This window comes from Saccopteryx leptura, chromosome 2 (assembly GCF_036850995.1).
Source record: "Saccopteryx leptura isolate mSacLep1 chromosome 2, mSacLep1_pri_phased_curated, whole genome shotgun sequence".
Classification (NCBI taxonomy): Eukaryota; Metazoa; Chordata; class Mammalia; order Chiroptera; family Emballonuridae; genus Saccopteryx; species Saccopteryx leptura.
The window spans coordinates 276,994,397-277,014,947 of NC_089504.1; the positions used below are offsets into that span (position 1 = coordinate 276,994,397).

General features: G+C 46.4%; 1 protein-coding gene across 1 annotated transcript in view; it reads right to left on the minus strand.

The window, feature by feature from the left end:
* Positions 1-20,551, minus strand: part of MAPKAPK2 (MAPK activated protein kinase 2) — a 48,276-nt gene that overhangs the window by 2,201 nt on the left and 25,524 nt on the right. Inside the window, exons 2-9 of the mRNA XM_066361890.1 lie at positions 3,300-3,439; positions 3,043-3,107; positions 2,692-2,771; positions 2,070-2,196; positions 1,409-1,484; positions 873-997; positions 486-571; positions 304-384 (exon numbers count right to left, since the gene is read on the minus strand). Of these exons, the coding sequence (XP_066217987.1) occupies positions 304-384; positions 486-571; positions 873-997; positions 1,409-1,484; positions 2,070-2,196; positions 2,692-2,771; positions 3,043-3,107; positions 3,300-3,439 (780 nt within the window). The remainder of the gene's footprint in view (positions 1-303; positions 385-485; positions 572-872; positions 998-1,408; positions 1,485-2,069; positions 2,197-2,691; positions 2,772-3,042; positions 3,108-3,299; positions 3,440-20,551) is intronic.

Consider the following 20,551-nt stretch of genomic DNA (forward strand, 5'->3'; position numbering starts at 1 on the left):
CTGCTGTAGCCCCATGGTCAAGGCACATATGAGAAAGCAATCAATGAACAACTAAGCTGTTGCAGCGAAAAACTAATGATTGATGCTTCTCATCTCTCTCCATTCCTGTCTGTCTGTCCCTGTCTATCCCTCTCCCTCTCTCTGACTCTTGCTCTGTCTCTGTAAAAAAAAAAAAAGAAAAAAGAAAAAGAAAAGAAGTGGTTCAGAGTCCCTGTTCTCACCGTATCGCACATCACCAGGGTGGGAGAATGCAAACCCAAGTCCTCCCGCACGGCCGGCCCCTCTCAGCCAGCGCGTCCTCACCTTGACATCCTCCCACCGCTCCTTGTCCTCCTTCAGGACCCGGCTGGTGTGCAGAGGGGTCTGAGGGACCTTTGTTGATTGCTGGGGGGAGGGGAAGGTACAAGTGAAAGTCTGAGCAGGGCAGAGTCCTGGCTAAGCCCTCGTCCCAAGGGACAGTCCCCAAGGCCCCAGGTCTCTCTCACCATGATCCAGGGGTGGTTCATAAACTCCGTGATGGTCATTCTCTGAGTGGGCTCCGTTTTCAGCAGGTTCCGGATGAGCATCTTCACTGGGGGGTGACGCAGGGGACAAAGACAGCTCAGGGACCACTATCCCTCTCTTATGCCTTCCCACAGTTTTCAGGGAGGAACCAGGGGTGTCGCATGGGGCAGGCTGCTCAAGGATCTGCCCTGAGGGTCACTGCAGGTGACCCGCCTGATGGACCCTGCACGGCCCCACGCCAGGCCCCCCACACAGTCAGGACATACCCAGCTCGTGTGGGCAGACCCCCAGCTACGCCACCCACATGACACGGATGCCCACACATACGTGTGTGTGCACGCACGCACATGCACACCTGGGCTCCTTACCTTCCTCTGAAACTTCTGACCATTCTGGGTTGGGAAATTCATACTGGCCCATTCGGATGCGACTCTTCATGCCCGGAGAGATGGCAAGGCCATGGTTGGAATAGAAGGGTGGATACCCACACAGCCTGAGCCAAGGGGAAGCAGGAAGAAAGGGACAGAGCTGGCATTATTTAGGGGCCCTGCACCAGGAATAAGGCGAGAAACAGACTTCTTGTAAAGGTCACAGAAACTGGGACACATTGATTCGGGCACATTATCAAAAGTAAGGACAGGGCCCAGGATTCCTACATACCAAGTACCTAAACCACACTGTCCATTAGCTAGTTTGTACCCATCACTTAGCTATCAGAAGCCACTAAGCATTGAGAGAAGGGGACATGTAAGAGATTCCAGGGAAGCCCCCCATCCAGAAGGGAAATGCTAACCTTTGCCCCTTCCTCTTCCCCAGGGAGGTACAGGACTCCTCCCACCTCTGGCCCAGCCCGGCCCGGCCCCTCCCTCCCCAGCCCCTCCGAGGCCCTCCCTGACACACTCACAGGATGTACATGATGACACCCAAGGACCACATATCACAGGACTTGTCATACTTCTCTGGGCCCAGCACTTCTGGAGCTGCAAACCAAGGTCAGTGTGGGTGGGCCTGGCCCTCAGACACTGTGACCCACCCGAGTCTTTCTGTGGATGACGCTCCCACCCCAGTCCCTCAGCCCAGCATGGTGGGACCACAGCTGGGGCAGGAGGGGAACAGCCATAACCCAGCCCTGGCGTTGGATGACGGAGAGCAAAGGCCTTCCTCCGCGTAGAGCCTAGGACTAGAATCTTAAAATAAAATAATTCTTGGCAAGTCTTTCAGACTCATGATGTCCATTTAATTTTGACAAGACACATTTGCGAGCCTGTCCTGCGCCAGTCAGCTGGGGCTGTGTGCCAGGTACCACTGGAACCCGACAGAGACAACAACTCCCCTGGGAAAGGGGCACAAAGCCCAGCCCGCCATCTCAGGCCGCTAGTCCCCGATGATGCCTCCATCCCAGCTTAACTCTGACGAGCCCTACTTCAGGTCGGGTCACGCCTGGACCGGCACCAGGAAGGGCCGGGGGACACGACTCTCCTCGCGCCTGTGGCTCCAAGACCAGAAGAGGAGGGACTGAGAAAAGCCCTGGGGAGGGGTGGGCCCCGGGCCTCCGCCCGACTTACCCACATAGTACGGCGTATAACAAGGAGTGGTCAACGAGTTGTGGCTGGTGGTTTCCTTGGCAAAGCCAAAATCAGTGAGTTTCAAAATGGCATTAGGCCTCTTGGAGGTGTATAAAAGATTCTCAGGCTATGGAAAAAGAGACAGAGAAATAGCCCCTGCTGTGAGGGGCTATCAGGAACCCAAGGGTAAAGAGGACTTCCTTCCTTTCTCCATCAAAGGCCGTTTGTCTCACCCCATGATCTGCATGCCACCAGCTGTGTACGACCAGCCCCCTGCCTTTCGAGGGAGCGCACAGTGTGCTTGGAGAGAAGAGACTCATGTGGAGAGCCAACGATGTACACCACAAGGCAGAGAAAGCAAAGGTGTGACTGTGCAGTGCCGAGTGGAGGACCACAGGGCTGAGTGTGGCCACAGAGGCTTCCCCACTGGGTTTGGGGTTTGCCCAGAGAGGGCAGGCCCCACAGAGCACGAGATGGCACCCTGCCCCACTTTGCCCTCAAGAACCAGGCAGCAAGGAGGCAGCATGACTCTGGCAACCTTTCCGAGGGTCACTATGATCTCAGAGCCCTCTGCAGCACCTGAGTTGGGGGGAGCATGGCGTGCATGATGAAGAGCTGGTACCTTGACATCCCGATGAGCAATGTTGATTGAGTGCAAATACTGAATGGCCTCACCAATGCTCTTCATGATTTCTGAAGCTTCTGCAAAGGACAGGGAAAGAAAGTCACAAGCTGTATCAATACATCAGCCCCCACCCCAATGCTGCCTAAGGCTCCCACCCTCCACCACCCACCGCAGAAACCAAGACTCAGAGAGTCACCACGGCTCAGCTGAGAATGACAGTGCTGGCAGCGAGCTGGAGGAGGCAGCCAGCCTCGGCACCTTCCACAGAGGGAGGTGCTGCAGAGGGTCCCTTCAGAAACGCCACGTCCCTGCCTGCCCAAGGCCTGTGCCACAACAGACCCTTTCTACCTCTTTCCGTGAACGCTTGGTCTCCTCGGTCCTGGATTCGGCTAAAGAGCTCTCCACCATCCAAACTGAAACAAAGCCACAGTTAGATCTGGGGAACACAACACCCCACCCTCACTCTCCACTATCCCCCACCCCCCAAAATCAAACATTCACATTTTAAACTTCAGGGCACATCTGGGCCACCCTCAGGAAAGACATGAGGGGCCTGGGCAGGGAGAGGGAGGCTGGAGCAGGAACAGAACCAGCAAGGTGCTCACCACTCCATGACGATGAGCAGGCACTTCCGCCCCGCGTACAGGTTCTCGTAGACGTCCACGATGCGCACGATGTGTGGGCACTGCGAGGCCCGCCAGTGCAGCTCCACCTCGCGCCGGGCCTTGGGGCAGTCCTGCAGCATCTGCGCGACAGGCAGGCTCCTGAATGGCTGTGCTGTCTCTGGAGGGGGGCGGCCGGCTGCTGCCCCACAGGGCCTCTTCCAAGGCCTGGCCCACGTGCCTAAGGACACCCTCACCGATGCACCAGACACTCCCCACGATCACTGGCCCTATACCAAGCATTTTCCCTGGCAGCTCCTTCTCCTAAATCCTGACTTGGCACTTTTATACCTCCATTACCTGCTCAAATAAAAACCTCAGTACGACCCCTTGGGCCCTCGACAGTCTATCGAGCTAAAGACAAAGTCTATTCTAGAAGGCAGGCAGCAGCTGAGCAAAGAAAGAGAGGAGTGAAGGAAGCAGGAGGAGAAAGACAGACTGAGGAAAACCAATTCAATAATGGAGAGGTGTCTAAGGAGAGTGGAGATCCAAAACTTTATAAGAAAAGGTGTGCCTAAGAGGACGAACCAACGGACTGAAGAAGGCAAGCAGGAGGTGGCAACTGCCTAGCTCCTTACTGACATCAGCACAGGTACCTCGTGACCTCTTTTTGGTAACAGCCAAAAAGCATTCTGATACATCCCTTTGTAAAAGGGAGGAAAACTGTTACCATAATTAAATGAAAGAATTTTGCAAAATGCCTAGCAGAGTGCCTGGTGTGTGTTCATTACAGAATGTCTGCTAAGTGCACAACACAGATGCCAAGTTAATTAAGAAAAGGACCCTCACAGACTTACCAACTCTGTGGGAAGTCATTACTGGTGCTGTGGAGTTTATAGCCCAAATGCTTTGGGCATTCAGAGGGCTTAGGTGTGAGGGGTGCAGTGGGCTGAGACGGAAGTGGGCAGGCAGAAGGGAAGGCTGACAGGTGGGGAAACAGCGAACTCGGACTCGGGGTTGACTAAGGGGAGCGGAGCTGGTGTGAGTGGGTGTTTACTAAGAGAACTGCTGGGAAGCGTGTGAAGCTTGGTAAGTAAGATCAGATGGCCAAGATGGCACCGATTACAAAGGGCAATAAAAAGTAAACACAGGAATTCCCAACAATAAAACTAGCACTCATTTATGTTATGGTCTGTGACATGCTCAACCTTTTTAAATTTTACAGCAATTGCTATTTTACAGGATGAGGAAACAGGCTTAGAGAGCTAGTGTGTCCCAGGCCCAGATTCGGGGAAAGGCAGAGTCAGGGTTGGAACCCAGGACTGTTGGACTTTTTCACTACACGCCAGGCAGTTTTTAGAGAAGGGATGAGGCCAAGACTTGTCACTCTCATACCAACTTTACAGAGGCATCCCCCAAACAGTTGCCCAGTTAATTCAGTCTCCTAACCAAGCAGGCAAAAGGCAAGGTCTCTGTGGGGTAACACTGCCACCTACTGGCCGAGTGCAGACACTGCACAGGTCCTGGGTCCTGCCACTCTCAACTTCATTCATTTGGATGGACCAGAAAAAACGTTTATTTTCCTTCCGTAAACTCTATGAGAAGTAAGTAGGAGGAGTCATTGGTTGATTTCATACGTGTGTAATTTAATTCCACCAGCTTGTATTGAGCTCCTCCTATGGGCCGCATATTGCGCTGGATATGAAGACCAGATAGAAAAGCCTTGGTCTGAATGAACTCAGGCTGGGGGTGGAGGGCGCACTAGGAAGGTAGACATAGAACATAATTATGACCCACTAAGATAGTGTGCTGTAAGACTGGTTAAGTTCAAGAGCAAACAAGAAAGACCTCTATCGCCCCCTACAGGCACATAGAAACTGAGGCCTGGAGAATAAGAAACAGTTGTCAAATTTACTCAGCGGCAACATGAGGTCATGGATCAATTTCTGGTTACATGACCTTGATGAGGTCTTCACCTTTCTATGTCTGTTTTGCATCTATACCTTAGGAGGATATTACCAACCTGCAGCGGTGGGATTCAGCCGGTTTGCACCGATTTGGCAGAACCGATACCTAATTTTTTGTTGAGTTCAGCAGACCGATTGTTAAAGTGGCACTTGCAATCAGAGCTCTCTCTAAGGTGGGCGCCTCGGCAGCTGCCCAATGTGGAAATCACAAATTTACATTCCTCACTCCTTTTTAACATTCATCTGCACAACAGCATATTATAAGTGCCCGTAGTAATGTTCATTCCGTCCACAGGTGAAAAAAATTGCAAGTGAGGACACCAATCAAGAAGCAATATGGAAATATCTTACATAACAGTTTTATTGTTTTTGTCAGGTATTACTTAATATTTTTTCATTATTTTAAAATTCTTCCTTATAATCTACTTTTGTGTACTTCTTTTATTGTTCTTATTTAAGCATTAAGTGCATGAAATAATAAACTACCTTTAGGTATATCATTCTTTTATACTTAAAGTGGACATTAGTGCAGAGAACCGGTTGGTTGTTAACCCTTTGAGTAGTGAGTTTTTTTCATGCTTGCTGACCCCCAGGAGTTTTTTTCCAAAAAATGAAATTAGTTCCAGTTACAATTTTATTAACTTAAAATCATGTTTGTTTGATAACCAATTTAGGAAAACAAGAAGAACATACATTTGCCATTTTTTAATGTTGCCTTACACATTTTTACAATAAAAATTTTTGTAATCAGGATGGTCAGGAGGCACGAGGACTTACATGAACATTCATACTACTCAAAGGGTTAATTTATTTGAATCCCACCACTGCCTTCCTGGGCCTTCCCTCCTAGAGTCATTGTGAGCATCTAATGGAAATAAGACTTCTAAGAGTGCCTTGTTATCAGACAGGTGCTCTTCACCAAACCAGAAGAACTGCCACAGTATGGGGCCTCTCCATCGTTCTGTGTTGCGGCTGGAGTATGTGATACACCAAGCGCAAGCCAGCATCAGGACTGTAGGCTGGGTTTCTGTCAGTATCCTGGTGACCACTGCCTGCGAACCAGCTCCAAGCTCTAACCCACCAGAGCTGCGCTAAGGAAGAAGCACCAAGGCCCAAACACAAGTGCACAACTCTTCGCCCCTCCTGAAATCCAAGCACACACTCAAGAGTTCTGTTCTTTCTGCCTTAGACACGTCAGAGTGTGTGGCACCGGGCAAAAGAGAATTGCAGTCAAAGCCTGGGCTCACATTCCACCGCCAGGCTCACAGGGCCCATCACACTGCTAGAGCCAGATGGGCCGAGCATGTTGCACCTGGACGTGGGAATCACACAGTCTGCATCCCAGTTCTGTGCTTCCCAGCCTGTCTCAGGGAATCTACATTCCTGAAAAGGGTTTCCTCATCTGTAAAACTGGATTTAATTTAACAAATAAGTCATTTGGAAAGAGTGGTATGTTTCAACTGTAAGAGAAATGTAATAAACATTTCCCAGGAAGACTGGTAATAGACATCCAGGCACATGTTTATCAGAAGTCCCTGAATGGATATGAAAACTGACGCAAGCAATAAAAGCAAGACCTTCAAATCAGTCAGGAGGGCAGGCTGGCTGACGTCATGGGGCAGAGCCAGGAAGAGCCAAAGAGGCTTTGTAGACAGCTGTGGCGTGCAGAGCTGGGAGAGGGGAAATGAAGAATGTGCTAATCTGGAGTACAGGGCTAAGTAAAGAACAGCAGGGGGAGGTGCCTGAGCTCCACGCCAGAGGAGACTGGGAGAGAAAACAGGATTCCCAAGGTGTTGCCGGGGGCAACCAGCATGGTTGTGGTAGCAGGTTCCTTCAGAAGCCAAGAGTCACACCTAGGAAGGGTTCCATCTCTTTGGCATGGACAGGGACAGAAGAGGACAGAAGAGGGCAGAGGAACAAAAAGGCTCAGGACTACAGCTCTGAGGGCTTGAATCTGAAGGAAGGAAGCATCTTCCCACTAAAAAGCAACACCGGCTCTTAGGCAAGGAATGCCTGGAAGGGACTGTAAAATATTTTAAGCCCAAACTAAGCCTGGAACGGATACTGTGACTTCCCTCCTCCCTCCAAGTTTGTATCTGAAATTCTCCTGCACTGTAGCAAAGACGGCTGCTTGTGCTGGCTGTGTTAGACTGCAATGCAACACACAGGCAAGCACACCGACCAGCGTGCCGGCGGCCAGGGACCAGGCCGCAGAGTCCACGGCCTGCGGGGGCCTCTCGGGTGAGGGTGGCTATAATGGAGATGTGGGAGCTCTTGCAAAATACTGATCCTTGCCCCTCCATCTCTGTTGGAACCTGGAGGCAGGGGGCATGGTCCCATTCATCTCCCCCACCAATCTTCCATCATGGGCTCACATGGAAAGACTGGAGAGTAGTCAGCATCCCAAGCCTAGCCCAGCCAGACAAAAGGGTAGAACCACAGCCTAGCAAAGCAGATAGAAAGACAGGAAGGAACAAGCCAGGCCCCCAGGGAGATCCCCTTCACAAGCTCCACCACCACATGCCAGGAAGTTTTTAATCCCTTTCTGCCTCAGTTCTCTATCTGTTAAATAGGATAATAATAGTACCTATCTATATTAAATTAACACGTGCACATTATGTAAATTGCTAAGAGTGGTACTTGGCACATAGTAAGCACAGCATTAGTGTTTGCTAGGATTGTTCTGCCTCCCAACCACCCCCCATTCAGTGTTAAGAGTCTCATTGGGGGGAAGCTAGACCCCCACTCCTGCCCATCTCATTTAAGGTGTTGGCACTGGGCGCAGGGAGGACCCAGAACACTGGGATGGAGGCAGGCTTTGGCATCCCCGCCCTGATTTCTCTCTTCAGCTCCCTCCCTACACCACCTAACCTAGACAGCTGGAGGCGGGCTGCAAAGTATGAGAGAGGAAGTCATCCCTTCTCAAGACTGACCTAGTGCCAAGAGTGATGCAAGTCTGAATCAGGCGCTGTGTTGTCTGGTGTGCAGTGCTCCTTGTTAAACAAGACAGGCTCTGCCCTTTCCGCAGAAGGTTACCTCCGCACTCCAACCTGCACCACACCCAGGGCTGGGGCTGCCCTGGGCGCTAAGTAGTTGGAATGCGGGACCCTCATACCCATCCTCACACTCACACCAGGAGGAAGCATCCTACTTTATAAATAACAAAACTCAGGCTCAGAGAAATCACACAATTAGTTCAAGGCCTTTCAGCCAGTTGTCCGAGACAGGGCTGGAATATCAGCCCATTCTCACTGCTCCTAAAGCCTCTTCTCCACCACCCACAGCAAGGCAAAGGGCACAAAATCAGCCCAGGATGGTGGTACCAACAGCCACAGTGGGGGCTGATAATGTACATATGCCTTAAAGTGCAAACGCTCTGAAATTCCTTTAGAATTTTACCCTAAGGTACTACTAATCATAGATGGAGCCAACAGTTGATTACTTTAACCAGAAATGGCTAACAAGTTGAGTGCCCAGGAACAGCAAAAGATTCATCTAAACCAGTGGTAGTCCACCTGGTCCCTACCGCCCACTAGTGGGCGTTCCAGCTTTCATGGTGGGCGGTAGCGGAGCAACCAAAGTATAAATAAAAAGATTTAACTATAGTAAGTTGTTTTATAAAGATTTATTCTGACAAACTTAGCAAAAATCTGGCATAAAGTACTTGGTAAGTAATTATTATTACATGCTTTAACTTGCTGTAACTCTGCTTTATAAATTTTATAAAGTAAAGTTACTTCCCTACTTTATAAATCACCATGACTGTGGAACCGGTGGGCAGTTAGAAAATTTTACTACTAACAGAGATACAAAAGTGGGCGGTAGGTATAAAAAGGTTGACTATCCCTGATCTAAACAATTTACTGTCTTTAAAATGATGTTTCAGTAAAATATTGATTGGAAATGGATCAGTCACCATCATGTCACTGTCTATTCTTTCTTTTGCAACACAAACCCCAATATGTAGTTTCCTTAAATTCATTTTTCAGAAAGTATCTAATAGTGAGTGGAAAAGCAAGTTACAGAGTCTTATATACTGTACAGTTCTACATGTATATTTATTTATATCTGTGTGTATATAGCTATACACACAGATATATACACACATAATGTATATATCTGTAACAGGGAGGGCATTCAGACTCAGTAAAATGTTAATAGTAATGATATCTATTATTCTATTATATCTATATTCTATTATTCTATCTTTATTTTCTAGGTGATTTATAATTAGCATATGTACTTTTTAAAAAGGCAAAGAAGCTTAGCTCTTCAAATTTTAACCGGAGGCTGCCATCCATACCCAGTATGGCCAGGGAGCAGCAGCTCGGGACTCCAGGCAGCTCTGCCAGGCGACTCAGCCACCCCATGGACCTAGAGTCTTGGAGTCTCAAGCAAGAAAGCAGGTCATGCCTGGGGGGAAGATAAGGAGAACCATAGTGCAGCTGTTCAATCGTTCTTGGCCCGAGATCCCCAGCTAGGACTGAGGCATCCATGTCTGACCTTTGACCCTCACTTTTCAGGCTGCAACGTGAAGAACTGGGCCCTCCCAGAGCCCTGTACTAGTGAAAAGGGGGTGTGTGAGGAGGTCATGAGGCTGCAGGACCAGACAGAACATCCTTACATCACTGATTATCTCTGCAGGGTCCATCCAAGCCTCCATCCCTGAGTCTGGAGCCAGGGAGGGCCGCGGGGAGAAGATGTACAGCAAGGGCAGAACTTCATCTCACGTCCCCAGAATGACATCACTCAGCAAAAACCTGGAGCATCCAGCACGTGCCACATGCCGGTTTGGAAGGTGCTGGGTTATATTCCAGAGAACGTGACAAGTAAGGCCTGCACACCCATGGGACTTACATTCTAATGCACGAGGTACACAATAAACAAGTTTTCTTCTTCATTGTTAACTGCGTTGTGATTTGTGCTGCAGAGGAAGTAACTAGGGAGCCGCCACACAATCAGCACTGGTGGTGAGGGGACTCTCCTCCCCAGACACAGAGAGCTGCCTGCTGAGAGGTGGGGAGACATGTCACACGCCTCTCTTCATTTAGCCCAGCTCAGGGACATAGAGATGACAGATCAGCCTTGGTTGAAATGATGATTTTCTTCCACATCTATGGTGGGGGGAGTATACCCCCACTCCAGAAGCTCCACAAAGCTCAGTGAAGAGCAATAGATGGTCCTCCCCTACAAACTGACCTAAACAGAAATCTCACGTGCAGATTTTTTTAATCTTAGAAGGTCACTGTAATGAATACACAGAAGCTCATCATCGGGGTCCCTCGTGTTGGCGCACACGTCCCCAACATTGTGTTGGGAGGTAAGAGCCTCTACTTGTTACCGACTTCCATTCACGCAATGAGGAAAGAATCCCCAGCCAAAACGAAGCTAAAGCTTACAAGAAGTCCAGTTCCAAAGCCATACAACAACCATGCCACATAGCCCAGAAGATGAGAACAACCTTTCCTGTGGTCCCCACCCTTCATCTTCAGGACCTGCGGGGGACAGTCACAGAGGACCAAGGCCCAACGGAAAGTAAGGGCCTTAAAAGTTACACTGTAAAATGATAATATTTTTTAAACATTTGCAACACATGATGGATGAAAGACTAACTTAACTCTGGCAAATCAACTGCAAAATATTAACAATACAATATAAAAATGAGCGAAGAATAAGAACAAGCAGTTCACAGATGAAGACAAACAAATGGCCAAATGGTAGATATTTGATGCAACTCATTAAAAGAGAAATGTTTATAAAAACAATGATGACAACTTTATCAGAATGGCAAAATTTTTTCAATGTTTGACCAAAAACATAACAAAATAAAATTCTTGGGTTTATGCAAAGAATTGAGGAGGAAGAAGCACTCTCTCACATAATCAGCAGGGATATAAACTGGTATATTTTCTAGAGGAATTTGGTCATAGCTATCAAAATTATAAATGTGCAAACTTGGACCCAGCAACTAGAAAATCACCTTTCAAGTGCATTCCTAAATCATTGTAATGGCAAAAACAAACAAACAAGAACCTGGTAACAACCTAAACACCTGCCCCCGAGGAGCAGGTGGACAAATGGCAGCAAGGGCGCACACCAGACCCTGCAGAGCCTCCTAAGAGCGAGGCGGCCACACCCCCGCCGTGGGGAGAGCGGGTGGCAGTACCAGGACAGGCGAAGAGCAGGATGACACTTCAGCTTCACACTAACATTCTGATCGTTTTAGATGGAACTGCATTCACATTACATACTTTTAAAAGTACAGTCAGAAAAACAGGCAACCACGCCAAAAGGTTAACTAGTGATTAATTATAAATAGTGCTAAGATAGCTGACAATTTCCTTTTTGGTGTTTTAAATTTCCAAAAATTAAATATCGAACAGAATGTAAAACGTAACCCCATTTGGGTGCTTTTGTTGTCGTTGTTTTGTTCGTATTTTTAGGGCACAGGGGAGAAGCTATAATGGACTTGTGGATACTTAAAAGTTTTCTAGAGGAATTGCCCCCAAAAATGTTAACAAGTATTAACCAGTAGGGTACTGTAGGTACCAGAGAGAAGACTGTATTTTTTTCCCCTTTTCCCTTTATTTTACATCTTTCTACTGTTTAAATTATTTCCCATCTACATATATTTCTTTGTAATTAAGTCAAGGAGTTTACATTCTACAGTGCAGTTTGCCTCGGGTCTTGATTGGGCCCCTGGTGGACAGTGACAGGTGTGCCCCAAAGCAAGCCAACCTTCCTGCAAGAGAAGGCAACGAGCTGATGGGAAATCCCGCACTGGCCACAGGAAGAAGGGCCTGGTGCACATCGCAGTACGAGGGCAGCTCAGCGGATGCGAAGGCCTGCCATCTTCCTGGACAGTGTGACCAAATATGAGAAAAAGCAGGCCGAGGCCTGAAAGCACCACTACTGGCCGTTTCTACTTCTATGGCCGTGACCACCGCACACAGTGGGCGCCAGGCACTCCAGAGCCTGGGAGAGGAAACCGAAAGACTGCGGGACACAGCTATTTCTGTTCTAGCAACTGATCACGACTTCGAAAGAGAAAGAGGAATCTTCACATATACTGTACCAACATGTGTCAGGTGCACTTTATATATAGACACGAGCTGCATGTAAGCCTCTCAGAGCTCTCTGAAATAGCGTCAACCGCTGACACCATTCACAGGTGTGACCACCAAGGCCCAGGGAAATAACCTGCCCAAGGCCACATGCTGGAAAGCAATAGCGCCAAGACTCAGACCCAGTTCAGACTCCAAACTGCAAGATCATTTTTTGTTTGTTTGTTTTCCACTACAAAGGAGGCTTTGCAAAAGCCTGAGCTGCTAACATTGGTTTGCATCGCCCTGTCTTGTTGCTCCTAAGTATCTCCCCTCCCCGCTCTGTTCACAGGTCTCTACCCCAGTTATCTCTGCATCCGTCAGCCCAGCACAGAGCTTAGTGCAGAAGATTAAAAGGGCAGACTGTCGAACAAACAACACTGCAGACCGTGGCCTACAACAGAATACAAGGCATCTTCCCCTAGGACACGAGGTAGATGGGTTAGGCAGGAAACATATAGACTCTCCAAGCTGCCTTTAAGCTAAAATCTGAGTGGTAGGAAGAAAAATGTCATGTTCTTTGTAGTATCTAGGTATACCTTTTGAAAATCCACAGAGATGGAGAAATTACCAAGAGAAAAGAAGACAGAGGGGGTCAGGAACACTGCTTCCGGCCTAGACACCCTCCATCAATTTGACCCCGTACAACCGACAAAGCAAATTCAAAATTTTTAATTGGAAATGACAAATGCTATCTCATTTCCACCACCCCTATTTAAGGAATAAAATTCTTGGCAAGTATTCCTTCATCAACAGATCTAGTAGGAGGTGAGAGAGAAAGCATAAGAAGGGTTGTATAAGTCAAGTGTATACACACGAACACCACACATACACACCGCCCCGACAACAACTGCACTCGCCTGAGAGTGGAGGGCAGCCGAGTGAGGAAAGAGGGATAAAGAACCATATGCAGTAACATGCGGGAGAATACTTGGTTAGGCAGAAGATATAAACCACTCTTCCCTACACAGTGAGCAAAAATGGCCCTAACACGAGACAGCTCAAGTCACCCCACGTGAACATGAGGACATCTGAGGGACCAGATGTCAGGCTTTTGCTTAGAGCAGGGCACCTGATAAATTCTTGTCTTGCACACAGCCGAAGATGCAAGGGGAACTACAACCCAAAACACAATTCCAACCAGGGAGCAAAGTCTAGTAAATTATGTTTCAAACACACACACAAAACATTGGTTAGCAAAGCCAATAACAAGAATAACACACGAGAAAATAACCTTGTCATTTGAGAGTTCAAAGAAGGAAAGAAAAACACCAGGGAACATAAACAATTGTTCAGCCTAGACTTCCAGAAAACCAATATTTAGATGTTGATCCAAAGGATGAGTATGAGCAGAATCTCAAAAGGGAATGCATTTTTTAAGAATATGCCTAAATCTTTAACAAGTGGATTGCGATCATCTTAAAACACAATAACCCCAAAAAAGAAACCAGAGCAGACAGTCACAAATGGTAAGGCCACAGTACACACAGCTCTGATGAGCTCAGATATTCAAGGATGTGTCCAAAGACACAAGCAACTGCCCATAACCAGGACAGAGCCAGAGACAGTGGCTCATGAAACAAAATGAGCAGAGCTTGTAAAAATGCAAGAACTACCAGAAGCGGGTCTTAGACCTAAATGCAAAGCTGTAAGAAGAACCAGGGAGGAAGTGGGCTCCTCATGGCGACAGAGGCTGTGATCTACAAAACTAACAGACGTGGGGGAATGCTCATCGCCAATATGTTCCATCGTAACTATGAAGGAGAATGCTCTTCAGACTGGAACAAGCTTCCACGTACACGTACACTCAAGGGAAACCTGAAGTCCAAGTGAGACCAAGAGCCAGTGTATAATCACCCGAGGATGACTGAGTTAAAAGAGGTGAATCTTAGAAGAATCAAAGGCAATTCCAGAACCACCGTTGGTTCTGAGATGGGCAACGCCTTGCTTTTTGGCAGTACACATTCTGTCAGCACCCACTGTGCTCCGGGCACCAGACTAAACACTTGGGCATTCTAGGACATCACAGTTTAGTCAACGAAAGGGAAACAATATGTAAACAGAATTGTTAATAAGGACAGCTCAACTTCATATCTGTCGTCTCTGGCAAAGTTCTAGGACAGATCACAAATTGGACCATCACAACCCAGCCTACATTCCCTGAGAAGCCCCGAAACTTGTCTGATTACCATTTTTGTAGCAAGGTTACTAAATTATAAACACTCAGATACATGGGGCTTTGACTTCTATAAAAAGTATACAAAATCTCCTGCTAGACCTTTGGGATGACAAAGAAAGAGGGGGTACAATGACGAAGCATTTCGATAATACCTGCAATTGCTATAAATGACCTATAATTAAGTGTTATTTAATAGATCTAGGACAGGCTGAACAGGCACCAAACTGCACTCACTGCTCCCTCTCACTTGCTCCCAGTCTCAGTTAATGACAATGACATCACCATCCAGCCAGGCTTCTCATATAAATCTTGATTACTCATCCTCAGCCTCTCTCCCTCCCTCAGCCACCGAGGCAATCTGATTTTGTCTTGGACAGGTCTCACAGATCCACCTTCCTTTTCCCAGACTGAGCCACTTGCTTGGTTCCCTTTGCTCTGTGTGCTTTCTAACTGGTTCGTAGACGATACTCAATCTCTTCCAATATATCCTGAGCCAACCACCAAAAGGCAAACCTGAGCAGGACATTTTCTTTCTAAAACATGTCTAGTGTCTGATCCAAATGCCTTACCTTGGTCTTTCTTAGCGCCTACCCATAAAATCTCTACCCTCACCTTTCAATACATCTGCTCTACTTAAGGCACACTGAATTTCAGTGTCTTCAAATGAGCAATGTCTCTGCATCCTTCAAGAACCAGTACAATGACACCTTCTCTGTGAAGCCTCCCTGATGACTTCCAGACAGAATCAGCCTATCTGTCCTCTCTATTCCCTCAAGACTCTGTTGAACTCTTACTTCAGCACTCACTAGTTTATTTATAAAATGGTTCCTCCCCATACTGTATAGACTGTGCCTCTTGGAGGCAGGACCATGTCTTGTTCACCATTTGATTTTAAATCCTAAACCCAATCCATGCCATTTTGGATGTACTCAATATTTGTTTGTTGGGTAAACCCAGAGAACATCTCCAGTGACAATGCCACCTTTGGCTTTGCCTAGTATCTTACCAAAAAGTTGGCTGAAGACAGAGTGGACAGCAAGCTAATCAACTTTTCAAGTGACTAAAACACTGGAAGTGTGCTAAGATTTTTAAAAGACTACATTAAGTGAAATCATGGGCTAAAACTAACCCAAAACAAAGTCATGTGTTAGGGTTCAAAAAGATCATCCACAATAGCTGGTGATGAAAGAGACCTTTCTCCAGTCAGACCCATATCACACAATGAGTGGGAACAAAGGTTCTGAAGCCAGGCTGCCCAGGTGAGTCGCAGGCCCTCCATTTAACTCATTGTGGGACCCTCAAGTTTCCTAACCTTCTTAGACCTCCAGTTCCTTTCAGTATAATATAGAGATAACAGTATCTACTCCTAGGGTTATTTTTTAGTTAATATAATAATGATAATATACATACTTGCAAGTAGAATTGTGTCTAGCTCAATAAACTCTACTATTATTTTTAGCTGCTGTTTTGTTGTGAAAAGAAAAGAGAAGCTGTAAAGCATGGTGGTTAAAAGCAAGGGCCTTGGAATCAGACTATCTCAAGTTCAAATGCCAGCTCTAAGCTTAATAACTGCCTGACTTTAGGCAGTAATTTTACTCTCTCATCATTGTCTTCATGCATTAAATAGGGCTAATGATAGTACCTGTCAGAGATACTCACTTCCGCATTCTTTCAAATGGGAAAGGAAAAGATAAACCAAATGTCCACTACTAGAAAACTGGCCAAATTAATTATGGCACATCCATAATGATACATAAAATAGTAAGTAATCATCAAGAAGAATAAGAAAGCCTGACCAGGCAGTGACACAGTAGACAGAGCATCAGCCTAGGATGCTGAGGACCCAAGTTCGAGACCCTAAGGTCACGAGCTTGAGCACAGGATCGCTGGTTTAAATGCAGGATCATAGACATGACCCCATGGTCGCTGGCTTGAGCCCAAAGGTCAATGGCTTGAAACCCAAGGTCATTGGCTTGAGCCCAAGGTCACTGGCTTGAGCAAGGTGTCACTGGTTTGGCTGGAGCCCCCAGTCAAGGCACATGTGAGAAAGCAATCAATGAATAACTAAGGTGCTGCAACTATATGGGTTGATGCTTCTCATCTCTCTCCCTTCCTGTCTGTCTGTCCTTCTCTCTTGTTCTCTCTCTCTAAAAAGAGAAAAAGAAAAAGAGAATGACATAGATCTAGCTATATACTGAGATGAAAATTTATCCAAAAAAGATATTCTTCCATGAAAAAAGCAAGATGCAGATTGATACATGTAGTCTGATTGCATTTTTGTACGTTTTGAAAAAGCAAAAGAAGTGTGTGTGTGTGTGTGTGTGTGTGTGTGTGTGTGTGTGTGTGTGTATATTTATTTTTTTTTTTTTTTGTATTTTTCTGAAGCTGGAAACAGGGAGGCAGTCAGACAGACTCCCGCATGCGCCCGACCGGGATCTACCCGGCATGCCCACCAGGGGGCGATGCTCTGCCTATCTGGGGCGTCACTCTGTCGTGACCAGAGCCACTCTAGCGCCTGAGGCAGAGGCCACAGAGCCATCCCCAGCGCCCGGGCCATCTTTTGCTCCAGTGGAGCCTCGGCTGCGGGAGGGGAAGAGAGAGACAGAGAGGAAGGAGAGGGGAGGGGTGGAGAAGCAGATGGGCGCCTCTCCTGTGTGCCCTGGCCGGGAATCGAACTTGGGACTTCCACACGCCAGGCCGACGCTCTACCACTGAGCCAACCGGCCAGGGCCATGTGTGTATATTTACCCCAACTTTTGTGAATATAAAAAGTCTTTGCTGGCCTGATTTGTGGTGGCACAGTGGATAAAGCATCGACCTGGAATGCTGAGGTCGCCAGTTCAAAACCCTGGGCTTGCCTGGTCAAGGCACATATGAGAGTTGATGCTTCCTGCTCCTCCCCCCCTTCTCTCTCTCTCTCTTCTCTAAAAAATGAATAAATAAAAATTAAAAAAATTTTAAAAAGTCTTTGCTTTGCACAGGAACATGGAAACAGAAATGACTATGCAAAGCAATCTTAATCATCAATGACCAAACGTAAGATTATTCCATGATCTTGAGAAATTTTTGCCAAAACATAAAAACTCTGTCAGTTGTAAATAGAAAGAAATAAAAAAAAAATAGTAAAACTAGTATTTACTTGGTACACTGTAATAAAAAAAAAATCAGACACTGAGAATGAGTGCTTTCTTTGTAAAAATGTTATCCAAAGCAGTTTGAACAGGGCCTGCCTTGTCACAGATGAGGTAGATCAAGCATCTTTTCCATGCTTCTAAAAACTGTCAGACTCCTTTCTAAGTTTGAATCAGTTTCCAACATTTCATCCTTTGCACTTTCAATGTTGCAAAACAACCTTCAAAGTGCCCTCAATGTGAAGTTTTCCCCCGTGTCACTTCCTCTGAAAGTACTTCATCATTTTCGTCACAACCACTTCTGTCAATGAGTTCACCCTCGCTGAGGTCCTCTGGCTGTGTACGTAGTCTTGAATGGCGGCAGTGTCAACATTCCTACAATCAGTTATTTATTCTATCATGCCGTTTGTGCTCAGCTCAGATTTCACTTCCAGTATTACCACTTTTCATTTCTTTGTCCAAAATTTCATCTTTGTTAGCCCATTCCCTCTTTTGATTATCTATTTTTATAAAACGTCACATGAGTTTATCTTTAGGAGACAAGGAGGCAACACCCTTTCCTCTCTATATGTGAACCCAACAACAGGTGGGCAGTGACCCACAGACAGACTCTGAAAGAAGGAACATGAATGGTCACTGGTCATAATGAGCCTGTGTTATATACATGGTGATTTGTGGACTAAAGAGTTAGTGGAAAAGTTTGTACTCCATGAAATCAATCAGAGTTAATACACCACAGCAACTGGAATTTGAGCCATGATGTTGGGGGCCTGGTGTTATTCAACTAAACCATGGTGATTGAAATTCATGCATATTGGAACCATGGAGAGCAAGGACTGTCTGTACAAAGGACACAATACACAAGTATATACACTAACAAGTAACAGTAGCTAACTTTTGGGAAGAGCTATGTTATTTAAAGTTTCTTCAATGACTAAGTTCTACACCGTAGGAATGTTCTCGGCCTGGAATGACTTTTCCCAAAGGGAACACTGGAAAATGTCTGGAGATATTTTTGACTGTCGTAACTTGGGGAGCCTAGAGAGGGTTTAACTAGGATCTGTTGGGTAGGGTGCTGCTAATTCGTAAGAGGTACAAGACAACCCCCCACAGCAAAGAATTCTCTTGTCCAAAATGTCAATAGTGCTAAAGTTCATAAACCCTGTTTTAAACCAAATAGTTTTTATTAAGTTATTTTAAAGTTTTATTTATTGATTCCTTTCAGAGAGAGATGGAGAGAGAGAGAAAGGGGGGTTGGAGTGGGAAGCATCAACTCATAGTAGCTGCTTCTCACATGTGCCTTGGCAGAGCAAGCCCAGGTTTCGAACCGGTGACCTCACCATTCCAGATTGACACTTTATCCACTGTGCCACCATAGGTTGGACTTATTAAGTTCTTTTTCTTCTTCTCTTCCAAGTAAGAGGAGGCATGTGCCTCAACCAGGATCCACCTGGCAGGATCCTATCTGGGGTCAATGCTCTGCCCACTTGGGGCCATGCTCACAACTTAGCATCCTCAGCAACTGAGCCATCCTCAGTGCCTGGCCAATGCATTCAAACCAATTGGGCCATGGCTGTGGGAGGGGAAGAGAGAGAGATAGAGATAGAAGGGGAGGCTGGGGGAGGGATGGAGAAGCAGATGGAATCAAACCTAGGACATCCACATGCCAGGCCAACACTCTACCACTGAGCCAACTGGCCAGGGCTTATTAACTTATTTTTTAATACTGCCTTCCTCATAAGGTAATGGCAAAGATTAAGTGAGAGCATGGCAAGTAGAAATAAATAATATCGCCATTATTTATTAATTAATGCAATAAATGCTGTTAATATCAGAGGCTCTAGATAACTTCAAGATGAATGAGTATCCTAATACCAGCTTAGATTTGTGGCATTTTCTTTTTTTTTTTTTTTTTTTTACAAACATTAGCTCACTAATGTCATGATGTGGCTGCCAAACGTTCACATCACCTTCAGCTCACTGGCAGATCAAGTTCCTAGATCAAGACAGGATCCAGACCCAACCACACTCTCCTCTCAGACCACATCTAGAATCCAGTGCTTACTTCTGGGCAACACATTTGAAAAATTCCAAAGGATGATGACCAGGATGTAGAAGGGCTGAGAAACATGTCACAGGAGAAAGGGTTCAATCAACTAAGACAATGAACCCAAAGAAGAAAAACCCTGCAGAAGTAATTCAGGAACAAGATGTAATAACAGTCCTGACATTCTACAGGGCTGTCACGAAGAAGAGAGCTAACTTAGACTTGTCCTATGTGGTTCTCCAAGGTAGAAATTACAAGGAGCTGTCCCACAAGAGTAGGGGCCTGCAAGGTAGCAAGTTCCCTATTACTGGAAACAGCCCAGCAGAGACGGTCAGGTCAGTTCCCCAGGGACTCCTACGCTGAGTTAGAGAGTAATCTAGATGAGCAATAAGTCACCCTCTTATACAATCCTGGGCGCAGAATATGAGAGGGTAGCAGGGCAGAGAGTCAGGAACAAGAAATCACAATCTCCTTTGCCCCAGCAATCCCACTCCTAGGTACTGACCCAAGAGAAATGAAAACATGATGTACACAGAGACTTGTGCAAGAATGTCCATAGCAGCTTTATTCATGATAGGCAAAACATTGGAAATACTCCAAATGTCCATCAACAGGAAAATAAACAAGAAAATTATATCACATTCATATAAGATAATACTACTCAGTATAAAAAGAAACACACTACCAATACAGGGAACCATGTGGATGACCCTTTTATAGAGAGTTCATACTGATTATTCAATTTATGACATTCCAGAACAGGTCAAACTAATCTGTGGTGAAAAAAGCACCAGAACTGTGACTGTCTAGGGAGGAGCAAAAGGGAAA